General features: G+C 44.6%; 1 protein-coding gene across 2 annotated transcripts; it reads right to left on the minus strand.

Moving 5' to 3' along the window:
- Nucleotides 1–1,732: 1,732 nt before the first annotated feature.
- Nucleotides 1,733–18,956, minus strand: armc8 (armadillo repeat containing 8). Of its 2 annotated transcripts, none has more exons than XM_042318950.1 (22): nt 18,653–18,956; nt 16,850–16,926; nt 12,477–12,548; nt 12,094–12,236; nt 11,833–11,930; nt 11,574–11,666; nt 11,390–11,470; nt 11,183–11,258; nt 10,868–10,958; nt 10,626–10,686; nt 10,278–10,478; nt 9,543–9,638; nt 9,359–9,441; nt 9,107–9,188; nt 8,898–8,984; nt 7,450–7,542; nt 6,570–6,719; nt 5,745–5,840; nt 5,400–5,495; nt 5,115–5,187; nt 4,731–4,824; nt 1,733–4,594 (listed from the first exon to the last, which is right to left on the minus strand). In XM_042318950.1, exons 1-22 carry the CDS (start codon nt 18,695–18,697, stop codon nt 4,561–4,563), a joined length of 2,022 nt encoding a protein of 673 aa, XP_042174884.1. In that variant the 5' UTR covers nt 18,698–18,956; the 3' UTR covers nt 1,733–4,560. The 2 variants fall into 2 exon arrangements, with proteins under 2 accessions (XP_042174884.1, XP_042174873.1); XM_042318939.1 differs by having other exon boundaries at nt 5,094–5,187.
- Between the last annotated feature and the right edge of the window lie 329 nt (nt 18,957–19,285).

The following is a 19,285-nucleotide window of genomic DNA, read 5'->3' on the forward strand; positions in this document are numbered from 1 at the left end:
GCATTGTACAACACAAAGTCCCTTTAATACTCTGATTGGTTCGCCTCTAACCAATCAGAGTATTAAAGCTGCTTTTCCCAAGCGTGTTCTGGCACTTGCCCAAGCCATCAGTGTCTTGACCAATCAGACGGCCCTGAATTTGTTCGCAATCGGTGAAGGGTCAGGGAGATACTCAGAGCCAGACTCAATGCGGAGAAGAAACTAACGTCTGTGGGCGTGGAGTATAGTCGGAGCAAGGAGCCTGGGGAGCCAACCCGATGACATCGTCAAAAGTTACATTTTAAAAACTTTCATTTTCAAACACTATGAAATTTGCGGTGATATGGGGAGCAAGAAAATACCCTCCCTTGGGCTAGAAATTCATTGCAGGTTTTGAAAATCCGTTTTTTACTTTTAATCCTACCCTGTGATGTCACAGAGAAGCATCTTTTTAGCCACAGAAATGTGCTGTTTTCACATACACTACCGTTCAAAAGTTTGGGGTCACTTAGAAATGTCCTTGTTTATCACATTTTTTGTCCATTGAAATAACATAAAATTGATCAGAAATACAGTGTAGACATTGTTAATGTTGTAAATTACTATTGTAGCTGTAAATGACAGATTTTTTTATGGAATATCTACATAGGCGTACAGAGGCCCATTATCAGCAACCATCACTCCTGTGTTCCAATGGCACGTTGTATTAGCTAATCCAAGTTGATAATTTTAAAAGACTAATTGATCACTAGAAAACCCTTTGTTAGCACAGCTGAAAACTCTTGTTTTGAGTAAAGAAGCAATAAAACTGGCCTTCTTTAGACTAGTTGAGTATCTGGAGCATCAGCATTTCTGGGTTTGATTACAGGCTCAAAATGGCCATAAACTAAGTATGTTCTTCTGAAACTTGTCAGTCTATTCTTGTTCTGAGAAATAAAGGCTATTCGATGCGAGAAATTGCCAAGAAACTGAAGATCACGTACAATGCTGTGTACTACTCCCTTCACAGAACAGTGCAAACTGACTCTAACCAAAATAGAAAAGGGAGTGGGAGGCCCCGGAGCACACCTGAGCAAGAGGACAAGTACATTATAGTGTCTAGTTTGAGAAACAGACACCTCACAAGTCCTCAATTGGCAGCTTCATTAAATAGTACCCGCAAAACACCAGTCTCAATGTCAACAGTGATGAGGTGACTCCAGGATGCTGTCCTTCTAGGCAGAGTTCCTCTGTCCAGTGTCTGTGTTCTTTTGCCCATCTTAATATTTTATTTCTATTGGCCAGTCTGAGATATGGCTTATTCTTTGCAACTTTAGCCATTTTGAGCCTGTAATCGAACCCAGAAATGCTGATGCTCCAGATACTCAACTAGCCTAAAGAAGGCCAGTTTTATTGCTTCTTTACTCAAAACAAGAGTTTTCAGCTGTGCTAACAAAGGCTTTTTTAGTGATCAATAAGCCTTTTAAAATGATAAACTTGGATTAGCTAACACAACGTGCCATTGGAACACAGGAGTGATGGTTGGTGATAATGGGCCTCTGTACACCCATGTAGATATTCCATTAAAAATTTGCCATTTCCAGCTACAATAGTAATTTACAACATTCACAATGTCTACACTGTATTTCTGATCAATTTAATGTTATTTTAATGGACAAAAAATGTGCTTTTCTTTCAAAAACAAGGAACTTTCTAAGTGACCCCAAACTTTAGAATAGTAGTGTATGTAGACACTTCCCACTGGGCACAGACATCATTTAAAAAAATCATTTTTATTTACATTTGGTTGAGATATCAGGTAAAAATAAAAAATTTCAAAAGGTCCCTTACGTTGATAACTTTTTGTAAACCCAAACAGTTTTCCACATTGAATCAACATCATGAAATAGATTTTTAAACAACCAGTTTTTGCCCAGTGGTTGGTTTGGTGCTGAGATGATGAATGAGGTTGAAAAGTGGCAGAATTACCCTTTAAGAGGGAGATCTAAGGGCGGGCACCAGCCTGCCAAAGACAGTCTAGGTTTAGGTTTTGGAGGCTATGCATAGTGGGGGATGAGGGGAATATAGGTCTGTTGTGAAGAAGCAGACGACCAGATTGTACAGTGAAGAGTTCCCACATCAAACCAATTTTTAGCCATCCAGCCATTCGTGCCTTCTCCTTCGAACACACACTGCTAGTCGTACACATATATAGCACATATCCATTCTTTCACATATCATTCACAGATGGGAATGCTGTGATTTATAAACCATTGACTATTCAATTATGAACACTGCACTTTTATTTTGAAAAGTAAGTTATGTATTTATTTGTGTTGTTAGTAAATTATATATTCTGGCAATATCTTGTTGAAAATGCAGAGGCGTGTTCTGGCCCTTTTCCATCCATCACTAGTTGTTCAACCAGACATCTCCACTTCAACAGCTTCATATGAAAGCCCACATGCACCAACACACACTATTGCCATGTCCCCAGCATCATCTGCAACCCATGAACAATTGTCAACCTCTGGATAAGACAGACTTATCCTACAATGCTCAGATACTGCTAAATTGGTCAGAGGCCTAATTTTACTAGCATCGTCTGATGCGCTGTGTACTTGGAATGTGTACCAGAGTTGTTTGGAGGTGGTGCACTATGCGTAATATAGACAGATTCAGATGCTGGTTTCTATTTTCTGTAACAAGGTGAGGACTTGGATGCGGCTGCATGGAGGTGTGAGAGTAGTGGGAGGATGGGGGGGCCCAACGAGAGGGGTTTGGGGTGGGGGTGTTAAATGCATGTCACAGCTATCTGCATGAGGAATGTGCCTGCTTCAGAACTAAGGGAGAGGAAGGTAGGCTTACTGTGCTGCCCGAGGCTTTGGGAGGCTTCAGATGTATTTTATTATTAAATGTCACCAACTTTACCAGAAATACATTATACAAGAATAAAACAAAGTGTTGTTTTATAAGATCCAGGCTTCTGTGATGCTTTGGATCCGAATCATTGTCAGGGATGACGTGATGTCCAGCGCCAGTGGGATCACTTCCTAAGTCATTTTCACATGGTGGCACAACCATGGTAATGCTCTTATAACCAGTGGAGCTTTAATTGATGCATGTATTCAGATATGTTACACTTGTGACTTGTTTCGTTCACCTGTTCACATGCCTCACATTGACAAGTGTTCTCCACTTTCCTCCACCCGGTGACCCATGGACAAAAAAAAAGACAGTACTCAATGACCAAGTCCATCTTTCAGGTCTGCATATATTTCAAATGGTAGCATTCATTCTGTCAGAGCTTCTGTAAGAATGGAAATGTCAGGGAGAGGAAAGATCTAGAAGATTCTGGGAGGAACCAAATGGCTACAGGTGAAGGACATTTAGCGGATCCATCTTTGTGCCTCCCGAAAGGTAAGACTAGAGAGAGTCAGGGTCATACATAGTGACACTATGGGCCGGTTTACCAGATACAGATTAAGGGCCCAATTAAATCTGTATCGCTGAATCGTTACAAATTCCCCGATCGAAATGTAAAGGTACATTCCGGTTGAACCGACAGATGCAGCGTTTACCACTAACGCGGGAACATTGCCTTGAAATTTCAATCACGCTATAACACTGAACTTCCACAACACAGATTGAATAGAGCCCTAAATCTAGTACGAGATTTTAAAATTATGCTCAATGAAGATTCTCCATTGAAAGTGCTTTTTAGTCCAGGACTAAACTTAATCTGGGTCTGTGAAAGCAGCCCATATTTCCAGTCAACCTTCTAACTTTGTTCTATTGACCACATCATCCTCCCATTGATATTATGTTCACACCCTACTGTACAAGGAACCCGGGATCAGACACAGAGAAAAAGAAACAGAGGGGGGAAATTATAATCTAAAAAATATATTTATATGTTTATATATATTTACGAGGTATGTATCCACAAAAAAAGAAAACACAAAAAAGTACAAATTGAGCAATCTCGTGACATAAAGCCCCTCTAATAATAATAATAATAATAATAATAATAATAATATCAATAATGAATCATTAATTAGCTAAATAAAACCAGGAGGAAGCGATGCTCCCACAACCCTGCCCTCTTCGTCAGAGCCTTTAGTCCAGCTCTCCGTCCCACTCTCTGAGACATCTTTATGTTCAGTCTCCTCATTAGGAGTCCAATAGCACCAAAGCCTCCTGGCCACATGGTGGCGATGTGCTGCACTGGCTGGCTACTTTACTGCACTCTCCTAACCCTTCTTCATTCACATCCATCTTTGCATAAAAAAATAAAAAGGCAAAAACCTTTGAATAACCCCCCCTCCAGTAACCGTTGCGATACAGAAGGTGTTTCCCAGTTCCCCCGCCAACCTTGTCTCCAGGTGGGATGGGGGTCAGGTTTGGGTTGGGGGTGATGGGGTGGAAGGGGGGCGCCCGTCGCTGCAGCTCAAAGGTGTCTTTGTGCAACAAAACTAAGATTAAACTGAAGGAGAAGAAAACAAAACAATGGCAGCAGGCAGGCAGGTCTCCTCCTGGCAGGCCATTGGATTGTTAGTTGTGTTGTTAGGGGCAACGACATCGGAGACTGCTCTCGTAGGGTCACGCCAGATACTGCTGCATTGCCGTCTTCGCCCTGAAAGAGAGCGAGAGAGTCGGTATCCTACAACACAATAAGCGTGCATGTGTTTGTGCCCGTCTGTCTGTCAATAGAAGAGAGAATCTGTAGGAAAGCAGGAGAGAGATCAGAAGTGTGTGTGGCTGTGTCAGACCTGTCACAGAGGTTGGGGTCTGAGGCCTGGGTGAGTTTGTGCAGGATGTCTACAAAGCCCAACTCCCTCAGCTTGTCCTGACGCTCCTGGGAACCTGAACAGAGAGAGACACCGACGTAGGAAGGTTAGAGAGGAGGATGTCAGAGCCAGAGACCCGGTCCAACAGTGTTTACTCAAAACACAGATGAAAACCATTGATGTAGTGGAGCATAAATGAGTTACGTTGCCGTAATGCATAACATTGCAGAATTTCACTCACTTTATACCACTACATCCATGAAACTACCACTAGCCCTAGCTAACAAACACTTTGAACATCTGTGTTTCCACGCTCCCCCGCAGTCCCCCCCAGCTTGTGACAACCTGTCATGGCGTTGGCCTCACCGTCCTCCTCGTTCCAGATCAGGTTGGAGATACAGAAGGTGGCCGCCAGCTGCAGCTTCACATTAGAGTGAGCCTGAGAGGACATCACAGAGAAAATGGCAGTACTTGCTTAAGATATGGCAACAATAGATCCAAAGAGAGACGGTCAAACTCGTTCTAAATAAAATGATCACACATGGATACAGGCAAATATGAAGGTTGACAGAGTTCAGTGAACCTCTAAGCCTGATCAGTAGTCGAGAATTAAGTATAGCTACAGTGGCTAATGGAGGGAAGAGACTCTACCATGTAATATTTGATTTTCTGGAGGATGTCGTCATTGGTCATGATGAGTTCCTTGGCTGTGTTGCCGTCGGCAATGTTGGCTAGGATACAGAGTGTCTGAAACACAGACAGCAACTCTGTCCTGAAGTGCTTCTCAAGACAAAAGTAGGGTTGCAGAACTGCTAACTTCTCAGAAATTCACAAGTTTTCTAGAATTTGGAGCACTCCTGGAATTAGGAAATAAGCAAGGAGGGAATAATCCAACTGGAAAGCCCGGGAATTTGGGATTATGTGAATGAAATATTGCAACCCTACATCAAAGTGTTCATGGTATAGTAAGCCGAAGGGGGGAGGAGGGGGTCATACCTGTTCCTTGACCTCGATGCTGTGTTCTCCCTCGAGGATTAGAGTGACTGCCTGCATGATCTGCTTCCCATGAGAACTCATGACCTGGTCTATGTGCTGGGAGACAGAAGGGAGAGGAGGTTAGAGAAAGAGACTGATCAAGCGGGATAGAGTATGAAAAGGCAAGACAATGTGCGTGAGACTTGAGATTATTAAAAGCAGAGTGTGAGTGTCTGTCTCTCTGACGACTGCAGTACCGAAAGAGAAATACAAAACCTGACCAAACAAGCCTCAGCTTCCTTTGGTAGGCTCAGGAGAATGGTCTTCCAGAACAAAAGGCCTCAACCTTCACACAAAAATCTCTGTTTACCAGGCAGTGGTCATGACAACTCTCCTCTACAGCTGCGAGACATGGACCATCTACACTAGCAACATCAGGATGCTGGAGGCCTTTCACATCAGGTGCCTCTAGTGCACCCTGTGGATAACCTTGCGTGACCGGGAGCCCTGTATGGCCAGCTCTGTAGAGGGTCAGGGGAGGCACTACAAAGATCAACTGTAGACCACAACGGAAAAGTGCAGGCTTAACCCTACCCAGCTGGAGGGCACTGCCGCTGAACGCTCCATCTGGTGTCAGCTCTACCAGCAAGGAGTGCAGAAGCTTGAAAAGGACAGGAACGGGCTACGGAGAAGAAATCGCCTCAAGAGACATGAAGCCAGGAATGTACCTACACCCCCCCCCACCCCAATCAGAGACTCTACATACCCTGTCTGCAACATACGATGTGGGTCAATGATTGGACTTAAGTCACAGAAAGACTAAGTGTGTGTGTGTGCCAGTCTTACGGGTCGTGTGGAGAGCAGGTTCCGTAGCAGGCCCAGGGTCTTCATCAGGACGTTAGAGTCAGGGTCAGAAAGCAGACGGAAGAGCTGCTCTGTTCCCAACGCTCTCACAATCTCCCCCTTCACCTTCTGGTCCGCCTGGAACGCCATGTTCTACACACAACCATGATGGTGTAGGTTAGACACACATCTTCTATAGTAGGGTTGCGCAGATACAGAAACTTTACCAAAGTTCCAGTTGGAAGATTCTCAGGTGAAGGGTTGCTTCACTGCTTATGCTCTACTGACTGAGAATCAATGGAGCAAGGCAGTACAGCGGTGAGAGCAGAGCAAGGCAGTAAAGCGGTGAGAGCAGAGCAAGGCAGTAAAGCGGTGAGAGCAGAGCAAGGCAGTACAGCGGTGAGAGCAGAGCAAGGCAGTACAGCGGTGAGAGCAGAGCAAGGCAGTACAGCGGTGAGAGCAGAGCAAGGCAGTAAAGCGGTGAGAGCAGAGCAAGGCAGTACAGCGGTGAGAGCAGAGCAAGGCAGTACAGCGGTGAGAGCAGAGCAAGGCAGTAAAGCGGTGAGAGCAGAGCAAGGCAGTAAAGCGGTGAGAGCAGAGCAAGGCAGAGCAAGAGCAAGGCAGTAAAGCGGTGAGAGCAGAGCAAGGCAGTAAAGCGGTGAGAGCAGAGCAAGGCAGTAAAGCGGTGAGAGCAGAGCAAGGCAGTAAAGCGGTGAGAGCAGAGCAAGGCAGTAAAGCGGTGAGAGCAGAGCAAGGCAGTAAAGCGGTGAGAGCAGAGCAAGGCAGTAAAGCGGTGAGAGCAGAGCAAGGCAGTAAAGCGGTGAGAGCAGAGCAAGGCAGTAAAGCGGTGAGAGCAGAGCAAGGCAGTAAAGCGGTGACTCACCATTAGAGCCCAGATGCCATTGACCCTCAGGGCTGGACTATCACTCTGGGTCAGACTGCATAGTAACTCGATCACCCCTGACTCCAAGATGGGCTGCAGACATACACAAAACATACGCACTTACTCCCACTGGTCATGCTAAATTGCAGGTTCACAACCTGACAGCTAATATTTAGTCCTAAAACATCAAGACAAAAATATTCACACACAACCAGTCAAAAGTTTGGACACCTACTCATTCAAGTTTTTTTCTTGATTTTTAATATTTTCTACATTGTAGAATAATAGTGAAGACATCAAAACTATGAAATAACACATATGGCATCATGTAGTGATCAAAAGTGAGAAACATCAAAATATATTTTACATTTGAGATTCTTCAAAGTAGCCACCCTTTGCCTTGATGACAGCTTTGCACACTCTTGGCATTCTCTCAACCAGCTTCACCTGGAATGCTTTACCAAAAATCTTGAAGGAGTTCACACATATGCTGAGCACAGGCTGCTTTTCATTCACTCTGCAGTCCAACTCATCACAAACCATCTAAATTGGGTTGAGGTTGGCTGATTGTGGAGGCCAGGTCATCTGATGCAGCACTCCATCACTCTTCTTCTTGGTAAAATATCCCTTACACAGCCTAGAAATGTGTTGGGTCATTGTCCTGTTGAAAAACAAATGATAGTCCCACTAAGCCCAAACCAGATGGGATGGCGAAAAGCTGCAGAATGCTGTGGTATCCATGCTGGTCAAGTGTGCCTTGAATTGTAAATAAAATCACTGACAGTGTCATCAGCAAGGCACCCCCACACCACCTCCTCCATGCTTCATGGTGTGAACCACACATGCGGAAATCATCCGTACACCTACTCTGCGTCTCACAAAACACGGCGGTTAGAACCAAAATTGCACATTTGGGCTCATCAGACTAAAGGACAGATTTCCATGTGTATCATTGCACGTGTTTCTTGGCCCAAGCAAGTCTTCTTATTGGTGTCCTTTAGCAGTGGTTTCTTTGCAGCAATTCAACCCTGAAGGCCTGATTCACACAGTCTCCTCTGAACAGTTGATGTTGAGATGTGTCTGTTACTTGAACTCAGAAGCATTTATTTGGGCTGCAATCTGAGGTGCAGTTAACTCTTAATTAACTTATCCTCTGCAGCAGAGGTAACTCTGGGTCTTCCTTTCCTGTGGCGGTCCTCATGCAGGTTCGTCATAGCGCTTGGTTTTTGCGACTGCACTTGAACTTTTAAAGTTAAACTTTACCTAGCTAGGTGGCAGTGTTGTATTGCTAGCTAGGTGGCAGTGTTGTATTGCTAGCTAGGTGGCAGTGTTGTATTGCTAGCTAGGTGGCAGTGGTAGTGTTATATTGCTAGCTAGGTGGCAGTGGTAGTGTTATATTGCTAGCTAGGTAGCAGTAGTGGTGTTGTATTGCTGTCTGGCGGTCTCACCTCTTTGCTGGGTGAAAACTCCAGTAGCAGGTTGCATAGTGTAGAAGAGGCCATGACCAACACCTCGTCTGGAGCGTTCTGTAACAACTACACACAGAAGAGAAGAGACGTACAGTCTCACTACGAAGGCCATGTACTTTGCAGCATACATAGATCGTTTGTATAGTAAGTAATCTTGTATGGTGAAAAAAAGACCCCTTGGTACAGACCTTCATAAGGGGCTTCCATACGGCGTGGTCATGAAAACTAGTCCTCAACTGCTGGACTGACCGGGACAGACTGTGAAGACACCTGGACACAGAGGAAGAGTCAATATCACAACAGGCACACAAGGCAACCAGTCGAGAGTCAGATGTCTCGGATGCAAGGAGATCTTCTTAGGCTAAGAAGGGAACAGAATGTGACAGGACACTCAGGATGTCACAGCACCCTCAGTGGAGAGGTAGGGATGTTATCAGTACCTGACGGCAGCTAGCCGCACCTTGACGCTGGATTCTGACAGGCCACTCACTATCCTGTCCATCATGTTCTCTGTCTCTGTGATCTGAGGAGGAGAGAGACGGGGGGGGTTAGGAAGAGGACACGGACACATTTCTAAAGGAGGCTAGGTAGGGGTGTGTGTGTGTACTGTTGCGTGAAAGCCACCTTCTTGCGGATATCTTCGTCATTGGAGCCCAGTGAGGCGTACAGTTTAAAGGCAGCTTGTCTCAGCTCGTGAGCATGCTTCAGGTCGTGATCCAACTGCAGATAAAGACAATTCAATATTTATTTATTTTATTTATCCGTTATTTTACCAGGTAAGTTGACTGAGAACACATTCTCATTTGCAGCAACGACCTGGGGAATAGTTACATTGGAGAGGAGGGGGATGAATGAGCCAACTGTAAACTGGGGATTATTAGGTGACCGTGATGGTTTGATAGCCAGGTTGGGAATTTAGCCAGGACACCGGGGTTAACACCCCTACGATAAGTGCCATGGGATCTTTAATGACCGCAGAGAGTCCCATCCGAAAGACAGCACCCTACACAGGGCAGTGTCCCCAATCACTGCCTTGGGGCTTTGGGATATTTTTTAGACCAGAGGAAAGAGTGCCTCCTACTGGCACTCCAACACCACTTCCAGCAGCATCTGGTCTCCCATCTGCCCAGGACTGACCAGGACCAACCCTGCTTAGCTTCAGAAGCAAGCCAGCAGTGGTATGCAGGGTAGTATGCTGCTGGCTATTTGGTGAGAGATGAGAGTTAGAGGTTTTTGTCCAAAGTAAAGAATGTGGTGTTCTTTTCTCCCAACAGTGTCAGGGTTTTCCTGACAGTATTAGTTCTCTCTGCCTTGTAAGATTGCCTGGCTAGGTTCAATGAGTAAAGTCCAGTGTCTCACCCTCTTGATGTCAGTGATGGCGCTGACAGAGCTGGGGTATTTGAAGTAGTCAGCCAGCATGGCCACTAGGTGGTCGGTTACACTGGCGATCCTCTGCAGCTCCACATCAGGCTCCATCAGGTAGGCCAGGGTCTCGGCCCCCTCCACACGCTCCTCCAACAACCTCTCCTTACTGCACATCCTCACCAGGCACGGCAGGGTCTACACAGGGATGGAACAAGGATTATAGACACACAGGCAGGGAAGACACAACACACAACAGGCAGGCTAGACTCAACATACATCACACACATACCAGTATCAGGCAAGTCATATGATTGCACGAGACACGCAAAATGGTATAATCACCTTTAACACGATGCAGCTGTCATCTGTCCTAATGGCTCCTGCTCGACACATGTATGTTAGACTGGGGGAGGGGAGGAAAGCAAACAGTGAGCGAGAGTGGGAAAAGAGATTATCTTCCCGAAACTAAAACACTTGAGATTCTTACTTTAATAGTCCGCAGAAAACATATACTTTACAGTTACTTCAACACTGTCAATGGAAGCATACTTCTTTTAAGTCAAGTGAAGGAAACACTCACTCACCACTTGGCTGCTGTGAGCTGCATGTCAATGGGCTGATCCCTTTGCATCATTCTGACAAATACCTGAGAGAGCAGCTCCTCATCCACCAGCACTGAGAACAGAGAGAAGAACATTGATTTTCATAGTAACTTCATTATACAATATTGTCACCATCTGACAAACTTTTTGCTACCATGACAATACCAATATAATGCCAAGAATAGAACTCCTGACACAGAGTGAAGAATCTAGCTGGAAGCTGTCCCAGTCAGGTCCCAAAGCAGCAGCAGCAAGAGACAGACAGACATAAATAGAAGGGGAAATAAAGGCCCTCACCATTCACCAGTGTCATGGAGACCTGAGTGTTCTCGTAGGCCAGGACCGAGAAGCATTTTAATGCTTGCATCCGTACCTGTATAGCATGAGAGCAGAAATAAAAGAATGCGAGAAGAGGGGGGGAAGAGGGTGAGAGAAACATGGTAATATAAAAAGGTCAGAGATGGTAGTACTGAGATCTGGGTGAGGAGTCGTTTCAAAGACTACCTTATAGGAGGGAGAGATGAGAAGAGGAGCAATGTTCTGGATAGCCCCGTGGTTAAACAGAACCGTCTGGTGCTCCGGAGTCTACAAAACACACACACACCACTGAGTGTCTTCGGTGTTCTATTACAATACTGTAAATCTTTCTCTAATGTGAAGCGTTTTAAATGTGTGCTGGTGTACTGACCTTGCAGCAGTGGGAGAAGATCTGGGTGATGTACTCCTGCGTCCGCTGTGACCGACTCAGCAGGGACATGAGGTGGGGGATCACAGTGGGGTCCTGACAAGGTGTAACACACACAGTTACTGCGCACACCCAGTGTTACTGTGCACCCTCACAGAAACACACCCCAGTTAGACAACACATCACTAAGAATAGTGATGGCAAGTTACACAATACCAATGGGGGGGGAATAGACAGAAAGAGAAGAGCGAGAGAGACTTACAGTGTAGAGCAGCTGCACTGGGGTGACTGGACTGATGAAGACTGTCCTGAGGCAGCGTAGACAAGCCTCGATGAAGATCAGGTCTGGACATAGGAGACCTGCAGAGAGACACACTTGTGATGAGAGAATGAGTATGTGTTTCCTCAGTCAGAGTGCTGTCCTGTCAGTGAGTTATGACTGAAAGACTAACACAGGTCAGCACGTCACTCTAAGTGTGACTGATTGTGTGTATCGATTTGTCTGTGTTACGCATACATCTACCTTGCAGTAGGGCAGGGATGATGTGACAGTCCACCAGGGACTTGATGTTGTTCTCAGTGCCCATGGCCAGACTGCCCAGCACCACCGCACACTCTGCCCTCAGCTCTGAGCTGGACGAGCCCTGCTGGAGCAGATATAGTAACCTGTGGAGAGACACACAGTTTGAGTTCATTTTATTTTTACAGGGACAGTGCACATTAATCAACGTTTCAGTAAAAGTGCCGGTTTTAGCCAGCCGGCTAATTTTCAACCGCAGTCCCTGGGCAGGTTAAACGCAGTCAACGCTGCCATTCAATTGGGCTTGGAGATTGGGTTGAGGGGAGGGGAAAGAGAGCAAGTGGGGAAAGAGGAAGATGGGAAAACAGGTGGAGAGAGAGAGACACCTGGGCACAGCTCCCAGGACAATCAGGTTGGCTTTCTGTTTGTTGTTTCCGATGACAGCATTCTTCATGTCACTGTGAACACACAAATGGTAAGAGTCAGATGTGTGGAGCTTCCTCAGCATGTTACCAACAGCCACAATAACAACGCTTGACAGAGTTCAACCACAGTAGCAATCATATCACCTACGCTAAACCACACAAGTCTAACACTAATGCTAACAGCCACAGGTTCAACTGAGAAACGTCATTGCTGTTCAAGATTGTTAACATGTTGCTTTGAGGATAGAATTCTGAACATCACACCACTTATATAAGCCAATAACATACAGTACCAGTCAAACCTACGCATTCAAGGGTTTTTCTTCAATTTTACTAGTTTCTACATTGTAGAATAATAGTGAAGACATCAAAACTATAAAATAACACATATGGAATCATGTACTAAGCAAAAAAGGGTTAAACAAATCAAAATATATTGAGATTTTTAAAAGTAGCCACCCTTTGCCTTGATGACAGCTTTGCACATTCTTGGCATTCTCTCAACCAGCTTCATGAGGTAGTCACCTGGAATACATTTCAATTAACAGATGTGCCTTGATAAAAGTCAAGAGTGGAATATCTTTCCTTCTTAATGCATTTGAGCAAATCAGTTGTGTTGTGACAAGGTAGGAGTGGTATACAGAAGAGGCCACTATTTGGTAAAAGACCAAGTCCACATTAGGGCAAGAACAGCTCATAAGCAAAGAGATACGACAGTCCATCATTACTTTCATGGTCGAATTGCTTTAACCAACTCAGAGAGGCTGCTTACTACACTGAGACCCAATCACTGGCCACTTTAATAAATGGATCTCTAGTCACTTTAAAATAATGCCACTTTAATGTTTACATAACTCATACATCTACATACCGTATTTTATAATATATATTGCACCTTGAGCGATGGCCGAGCGGCATAGACATCTCTATTTACATATTCTCATTCACCCCTTTTAGATGTGTGTATTGGGTAGTTGGGAAATTGTTAGATATTACTGCACTGTCGGAACTGGAAGCACAAGCATTTCGCTACACCCGCATTAACATCTGCTAACCATGTGTATGTGAGCAATTTGATTTGAAACCACTACTAAAAGGACACCAATAATAAAGAAGAGACTTGCTTGGGCCAAGAAACACGAGCAATGGACATTAGACTGGTGGAAATCTGTCCTTTGGTCTAATGAGCCCAAATTTGAGATTTTTGGTTCCAACTGCTGTGTCTTTGTGAGAAGCAGAGTAGGTGAATGGATGATCTCCACGTGTATGGTTCCCACCGTGAAGCATGAGGTGGTGGTGTGATCAAATCAAATCAAATAAATTTTATTCAAATCAAATTTATTTGTCACATACACATGGTTAGCAGATGTTAATGCGAGTGTAGCGAAATGCTTGTGCTTCTAGTTCCGAAAATGCAGTAATAACGAGCAAGTAATCTAACTAACAATTCCAAAAAAACTACTGTCTTATACACAGTGTAAGGGGATAAAGAATATGTACATAAGGATATATGAATGAGTGATGGTACAGAGCAGCATAGGCAAGATACAGTAGATGATATCGAGTACAGTATATACATATGAGATAAGTATGTAAACCAAGTGGCATAGTTAAAGTGGCTAGTGATACATGTATTACATAAGGATGCAGTCGATGATATAGAGTACAGTATCAACGTATGCATATGAGATGAACAATGTAGGGTAAGTAACATTATATAAGGTAGCATTGTTTAAAGTGGCTAGTGATATATTTACATCATTTCCCATCAATTCCCATGATTAAAGTGGCTGGAGTAGAGTCAGTGTCATTGACAGTGTGTTGGCAGTAGCCACTCAATGTTAGTGGTGGCTGTTTAACAGTCTGATGGCCTTGAGATAGAAGCTGTTTTTCAGTCTCTCGGTCCCAGCTTTGATGCACCTGTACTGACCTCGCCTTCTGGATGACAGCGGGGTGAACAGGCAGTGGCTCGGGTGGTTGATGTCCTTGATGATCTTTATGGCCTTCCTGTAGCATCGGGTGGTGTAGGTGTCCTGGAGGGCAGGTAGTTTGCCCCCGGTGATGCGTTGTGCAGACCTCACTACCCTCTGGAGAGCCTTACGGTTGAGGGCGGTGCAGTTGCCATACCAGGCGGTGATACAGCCCGCCAGGATGCTCTCGATTGTGCATCTGTAGAAGTTTGTGAGTGCTTTTGGTGACAAGCCGAATTTCTTCAGCCTCCTGAGGTTGAAGAGGCGCTGCTGCGCCTTCCTCACGATGCTGTCTGTGTGAGTGGACCAATTCAGTTTGTCTGTGATGTGTATGCCGAGGAACTTAAAACTTGCTACCCTCTCCACTACTGTTCCATCGATGTGGATGGGGGGTGTTCCCTCTGCTGTTTCCTGAAGTCCACAATCATCTCCTTAGTTTTGTTGACGTTGAGTGTGAGGTTATTTTCCTGACACCACACTCCGAGGGCCCTCACCTCCTCCCTGTAGGCCGTCTCGTCGTTGTTGGTAATCAAGCCTACCACTGTTGTGTCGTCCGCAAACTTGATGATTGAGTTGGAGGCGTGCATGGCCACGCAGTCGTGGGTGAACAGGGAGTACAGGAGGGGGCTCAGAACGCACCCTTGTGGGGCCCCAGTGTTGAGGATCAGCGGGGAGGAGATGTTGTTGCCTACCCTCACCACCTGGGGCGGCCCGTCAGGAAGTCCAGTACCCAGTTGCACAGGGCGGGGTCGAGACCCAGGGTCTCGAGCTTGATGACGAGCTTGGAGGGTACTATGGTGTTGAATGCCGAGCTGTAGTCGATGAACAGCATTCTCACATAGGTATTCCTCTTGTCCAGATGGGTTAGGGCAGTGTGCAGTGTGGTTGAGATTGCATCGTCTGTGGACCTATTTGGGCGGTAAGCAAATTGGAGTGGGTCAAGGGTGTCAGGTAGGGTGGAGGTGATATGGTCCTTGACTAGTCTCTCAAAGCACTTCATGATGACGGATGTGAGTGCTACGGGCGGTAGTCGTTTAGCTCAGTTACCTTAGCTTTCTTGGGAACAGGAACAATGGTGGCCCTCTTGAAGCATGTGGGAACAGCAGACTGGTATAGGGATTGATGTTGCTTTGCTGGTGACACCATCTGTGATTTATTTAGATCAAGGCACACTTAACCAGCATGGCTACCACAGCATTCTGCAGCAATATGCCATACCATCTGGTTTGAGCTTAGTGGGACTATCATTTGTTTTTCAACAGGACAATGACCCAAAACACCTCCAGACTGTGTAATGGCTATTTGACCAAGGAGTGGAGTGCTGCATCAGATGACCTGGCCTCCACAATCACCCGACCTCAACCCAATTGAGATGGTTTGGGATCAGTTGGACCGCAGAGTGAAGGAAAAGTAGCCAACAAGTGCTCAGCATATGTGGGAACTCCTTCAAGACTGTTGGAAAACCATTCCAGGTTTAAGCTGGTTGAGAGAATGCAAAGCTGTCATCAAGGCAAAGGGTGGCTACTTTGAAGAATCTCAAATATATTTTGATTTGTTTAACACATGATTCCATGTGTTATTTCATAGTTTGGATGTCTTCACTATTATTCTACAATGTAGGAAATAGTACAAATAAAGAAAAACCCTTGAATGAGTAAGTGTGTCCAAACTTGCAGAATTCTAACTCTGGTTTGCCAACTGCTGACACCCTATAGAATGCAATGCATATGACATAAAGATACAAGTAGCTAAATGGAATTAAATAGCCATGAGAAGATGGAGGCCAGTGGAAAAGTACTGCTGCACCAGTCAGGTAAGAAGCGACTCGGCTAGCCATCCAAAACCGTAACCAGAGCTGGGTCTCAGAGTTAAAAATAAAGATGAAAAGATGTCCGAGTCCAAGCTGTGCTGAGGCTCTCACTCACACTGCCCAGTGAAACACACTCTCTCAGTCACACACACACTAGCAGAGACCTGGCATACCACACAGCATGAATCACACTGACTGATCGGAGAGAAACACACACCACTGACAGCCAGGTTGTTCAGCCACATGTAAACAAAGTGTTCCAAGCAGCTCACACTGAGCATGCTCACATCGCACCTCAAACAAATCAATCATTGACAGACAGCTCCCTCCAGAGCACCAAGAGCTGCCTGCTCCACCCGCATACAGATACCAGACTCACACAAGGACAGACAGAGGCCCAAATGGCATCCTATTTTCCATAAGGCTCTGGTCAAAAGTAGTGCACCAAGTAGAGGATAGGGTGCCATTTTGGACGGAAACAAAGATGGACAGGACAAATATCTATTTTCCTATAGAAAAACATAGGCTACTACAAGACAAGGTAATGTACTTACATGACTCCCTGCAGCACTTTCTGCGGGTCAGGGTCAAAAAGCCTGTCAACATAATGGCGACTGGTGGCCGTGACCTCCTGCATGGTGACAAGAGACAGAACAACAATGAGTCAGCGCTGGCCTCCCTCATCATCCCACTGCTGACACCAACCACACACTCAGCAGAAAGACACCGGCCTGGGCAAGATAGATACTCCATCCCAGAAAAGCCCCTCCTAACTATATGACTGGTCAACAGGCAGTAGGCTACTCTCGTCAAGCTGCAAACTCATCCAGTGCACGAGATGATCATATGTCACTTGATAACTTTGTTTATGTTTATCATTGAGGGACCATCCAGAACTTTCCCCACGACTCACTATGTAATAGGTTACTGATGAGCAAAGAGGCACTGCTCTACTATAGCTCTCTTTAAAAAGAGGGATTTTCAATGACTTGTGTGTATTCCTTGTGAATCATACCATATCAGTCATGAGTCAGTAAGGGATCTGAAACAAAGTTCTTTAACAATTAAAGTACATTACAATTACAGTAGTCCAGATGCAGTTATGGGTGCATTGTCACATTTCAGGTGGGTGAAATGTAAAACTTTGACAATATGATGACTCCTGAACAGCTAATCAAAGGGCTACCCAGACCCCTCTTTTACACTGCTGCTGCTACTCTCTGTTAATTATCGATGCATGGTCACTTTAACTCAACCTACATGTACATATTACCTCAACTAACCAGTGCCCCACACATTGACTCTGTACCAGTACCCCCTGAATATAGCCTCGCTATTGTTATTTTAGTGCTGATATTTAAATTATTTGATACTTTTATTTTTCATTTCTTACTTAATCTGTTCTTAAAACATCTTAAAGCATTGATGGTTAAAGGCTTGTAAGGAAGCATTTCACTGTAAGGTCTCCTCCACCTGTTGTATTCAGCGCATGTGACATAACATTTTATTTGATTTGAATATGACATTTGGTAAACGTTGTTAAACCTAGCTCTGGCTTTGGCCATTTCCTTACAGGTCCTGAAAAACATATCTGTTGACAGACTAACAGGTGGCAAATGAACACATTTTGTTTTAGAGCTGTATCGTTTGCCGTGTATTCATGGCATCTTCATGTATTTCCTCCAAAACCCTGTGATCTGGTCAATGACACCACCAACAGCATATGGGGGCGTTTCCAGTATGATAACTTTAAACTATCTTGCTAACGTTAGCTTAATAGCTAACTTTGAAACATAAGTAAAAATGATAAACGTTAGTCTTAAAAAAAAGTTAAATTCGATTCTCGATCACAAAACTGACAGCAGTTGACACTTGACATAGTTAGCTAGCCTTTTACCCAAAACTGACTCAGACAACTAGCTAGTTCTGTATAGCATGCTACCTAACAGAGTAAGTACGGTTATAGATAGCTAGCCAACTAGGTAGCTAATTAGCGGGTGGTTCCAGCTAGCATAACCTTATTTAATTACACCGTCACTGTGCAATAAAGTTATTAAATGTTGCGTGTTTTCGTTATAATTTAATTCACGTAAATGTCACCGGTTACTAGTTAGCTAGCTAAGTCATTCCGGGTGAACGTCGGGAGACCGCCCTAACTACAGTAGCTAACGTTAGCTAGCTAAATGTTGCAACGCCTGAGTTAGCGTAGCTAGCTAGCAAATTCAGTGCATGCCCTCAACCCACATTGATAATTTGATGCGACACGTAAATTGCGTTTCACTATGCAATGCAGTTAGGAAGAATGCAGTGCATAGCAAAAAATAAAGTGTTTATTAAATACTATAAGAACGACTCACAGATAGCACGCTGATGCGGAGAGGGGCCTCCAACAAGCACGCCATCTCTCTTCCCCCTGTCGAGCACCCCAATCGGAGCAGCACTTTCCAAACACCCTGCCCTCCAGACCAGCTGCTCAGATTAAAAAAGTAAATATAGCTAAATCACGCAACACTTTAGAAGCACTTAGTATTTCATGGGTTAGGTGGAGTTAGTCGGGTGTATTTGGTCTGTTTAAGCCACAGATAACGTTTCCTGTGATAATGAAACTATTGTTTATAGTTGCACACTGGCTACATTGCTCGAATGTCAATTTGTGAATCAAGTCAATTAGGTACATTTTGGTTCTAAACGCGCAGATAATTTGAAATTTAAGTTTGGGTGATTCGACAAACATATGATTATTATAAGCATTTATGTTCATATATAAATATGTTTTATTCATAAATAAGTGGTGGTAGTCCGAATTACAACGTTTCGGGATAATGTACGGATGTTTGTTTTTTTGTAAATTATTTTGATTGTGGAAAGTGCAACCTATGACGCCATTGCTCGATTTACTTTGGTGGATGTGGTGTGCGCATGAGCTATGGGCAAACTAGGCTGAGGTGGGAAAAAATGTTCGATTCATACGTTTTGGTTGAAATGAACGG

Source organism: Oncorhynchus tshawytscha, linkage group LG03 (assembly GCF_018296145.1).
Source record: "Oncorhynchus tshawytscha isolate Ot180627B linkage group LG03, Otsh_v2.0, whole genome shotgun sequence".
NCBI classification, from domain to species: domain Eukaryota; kingdom Metazoa; phylum Chordata; class Actinopteri; order Salmoniformes; family Salmonidae; genus Oncorhynchus; species Oncorhynchus tshawytscha.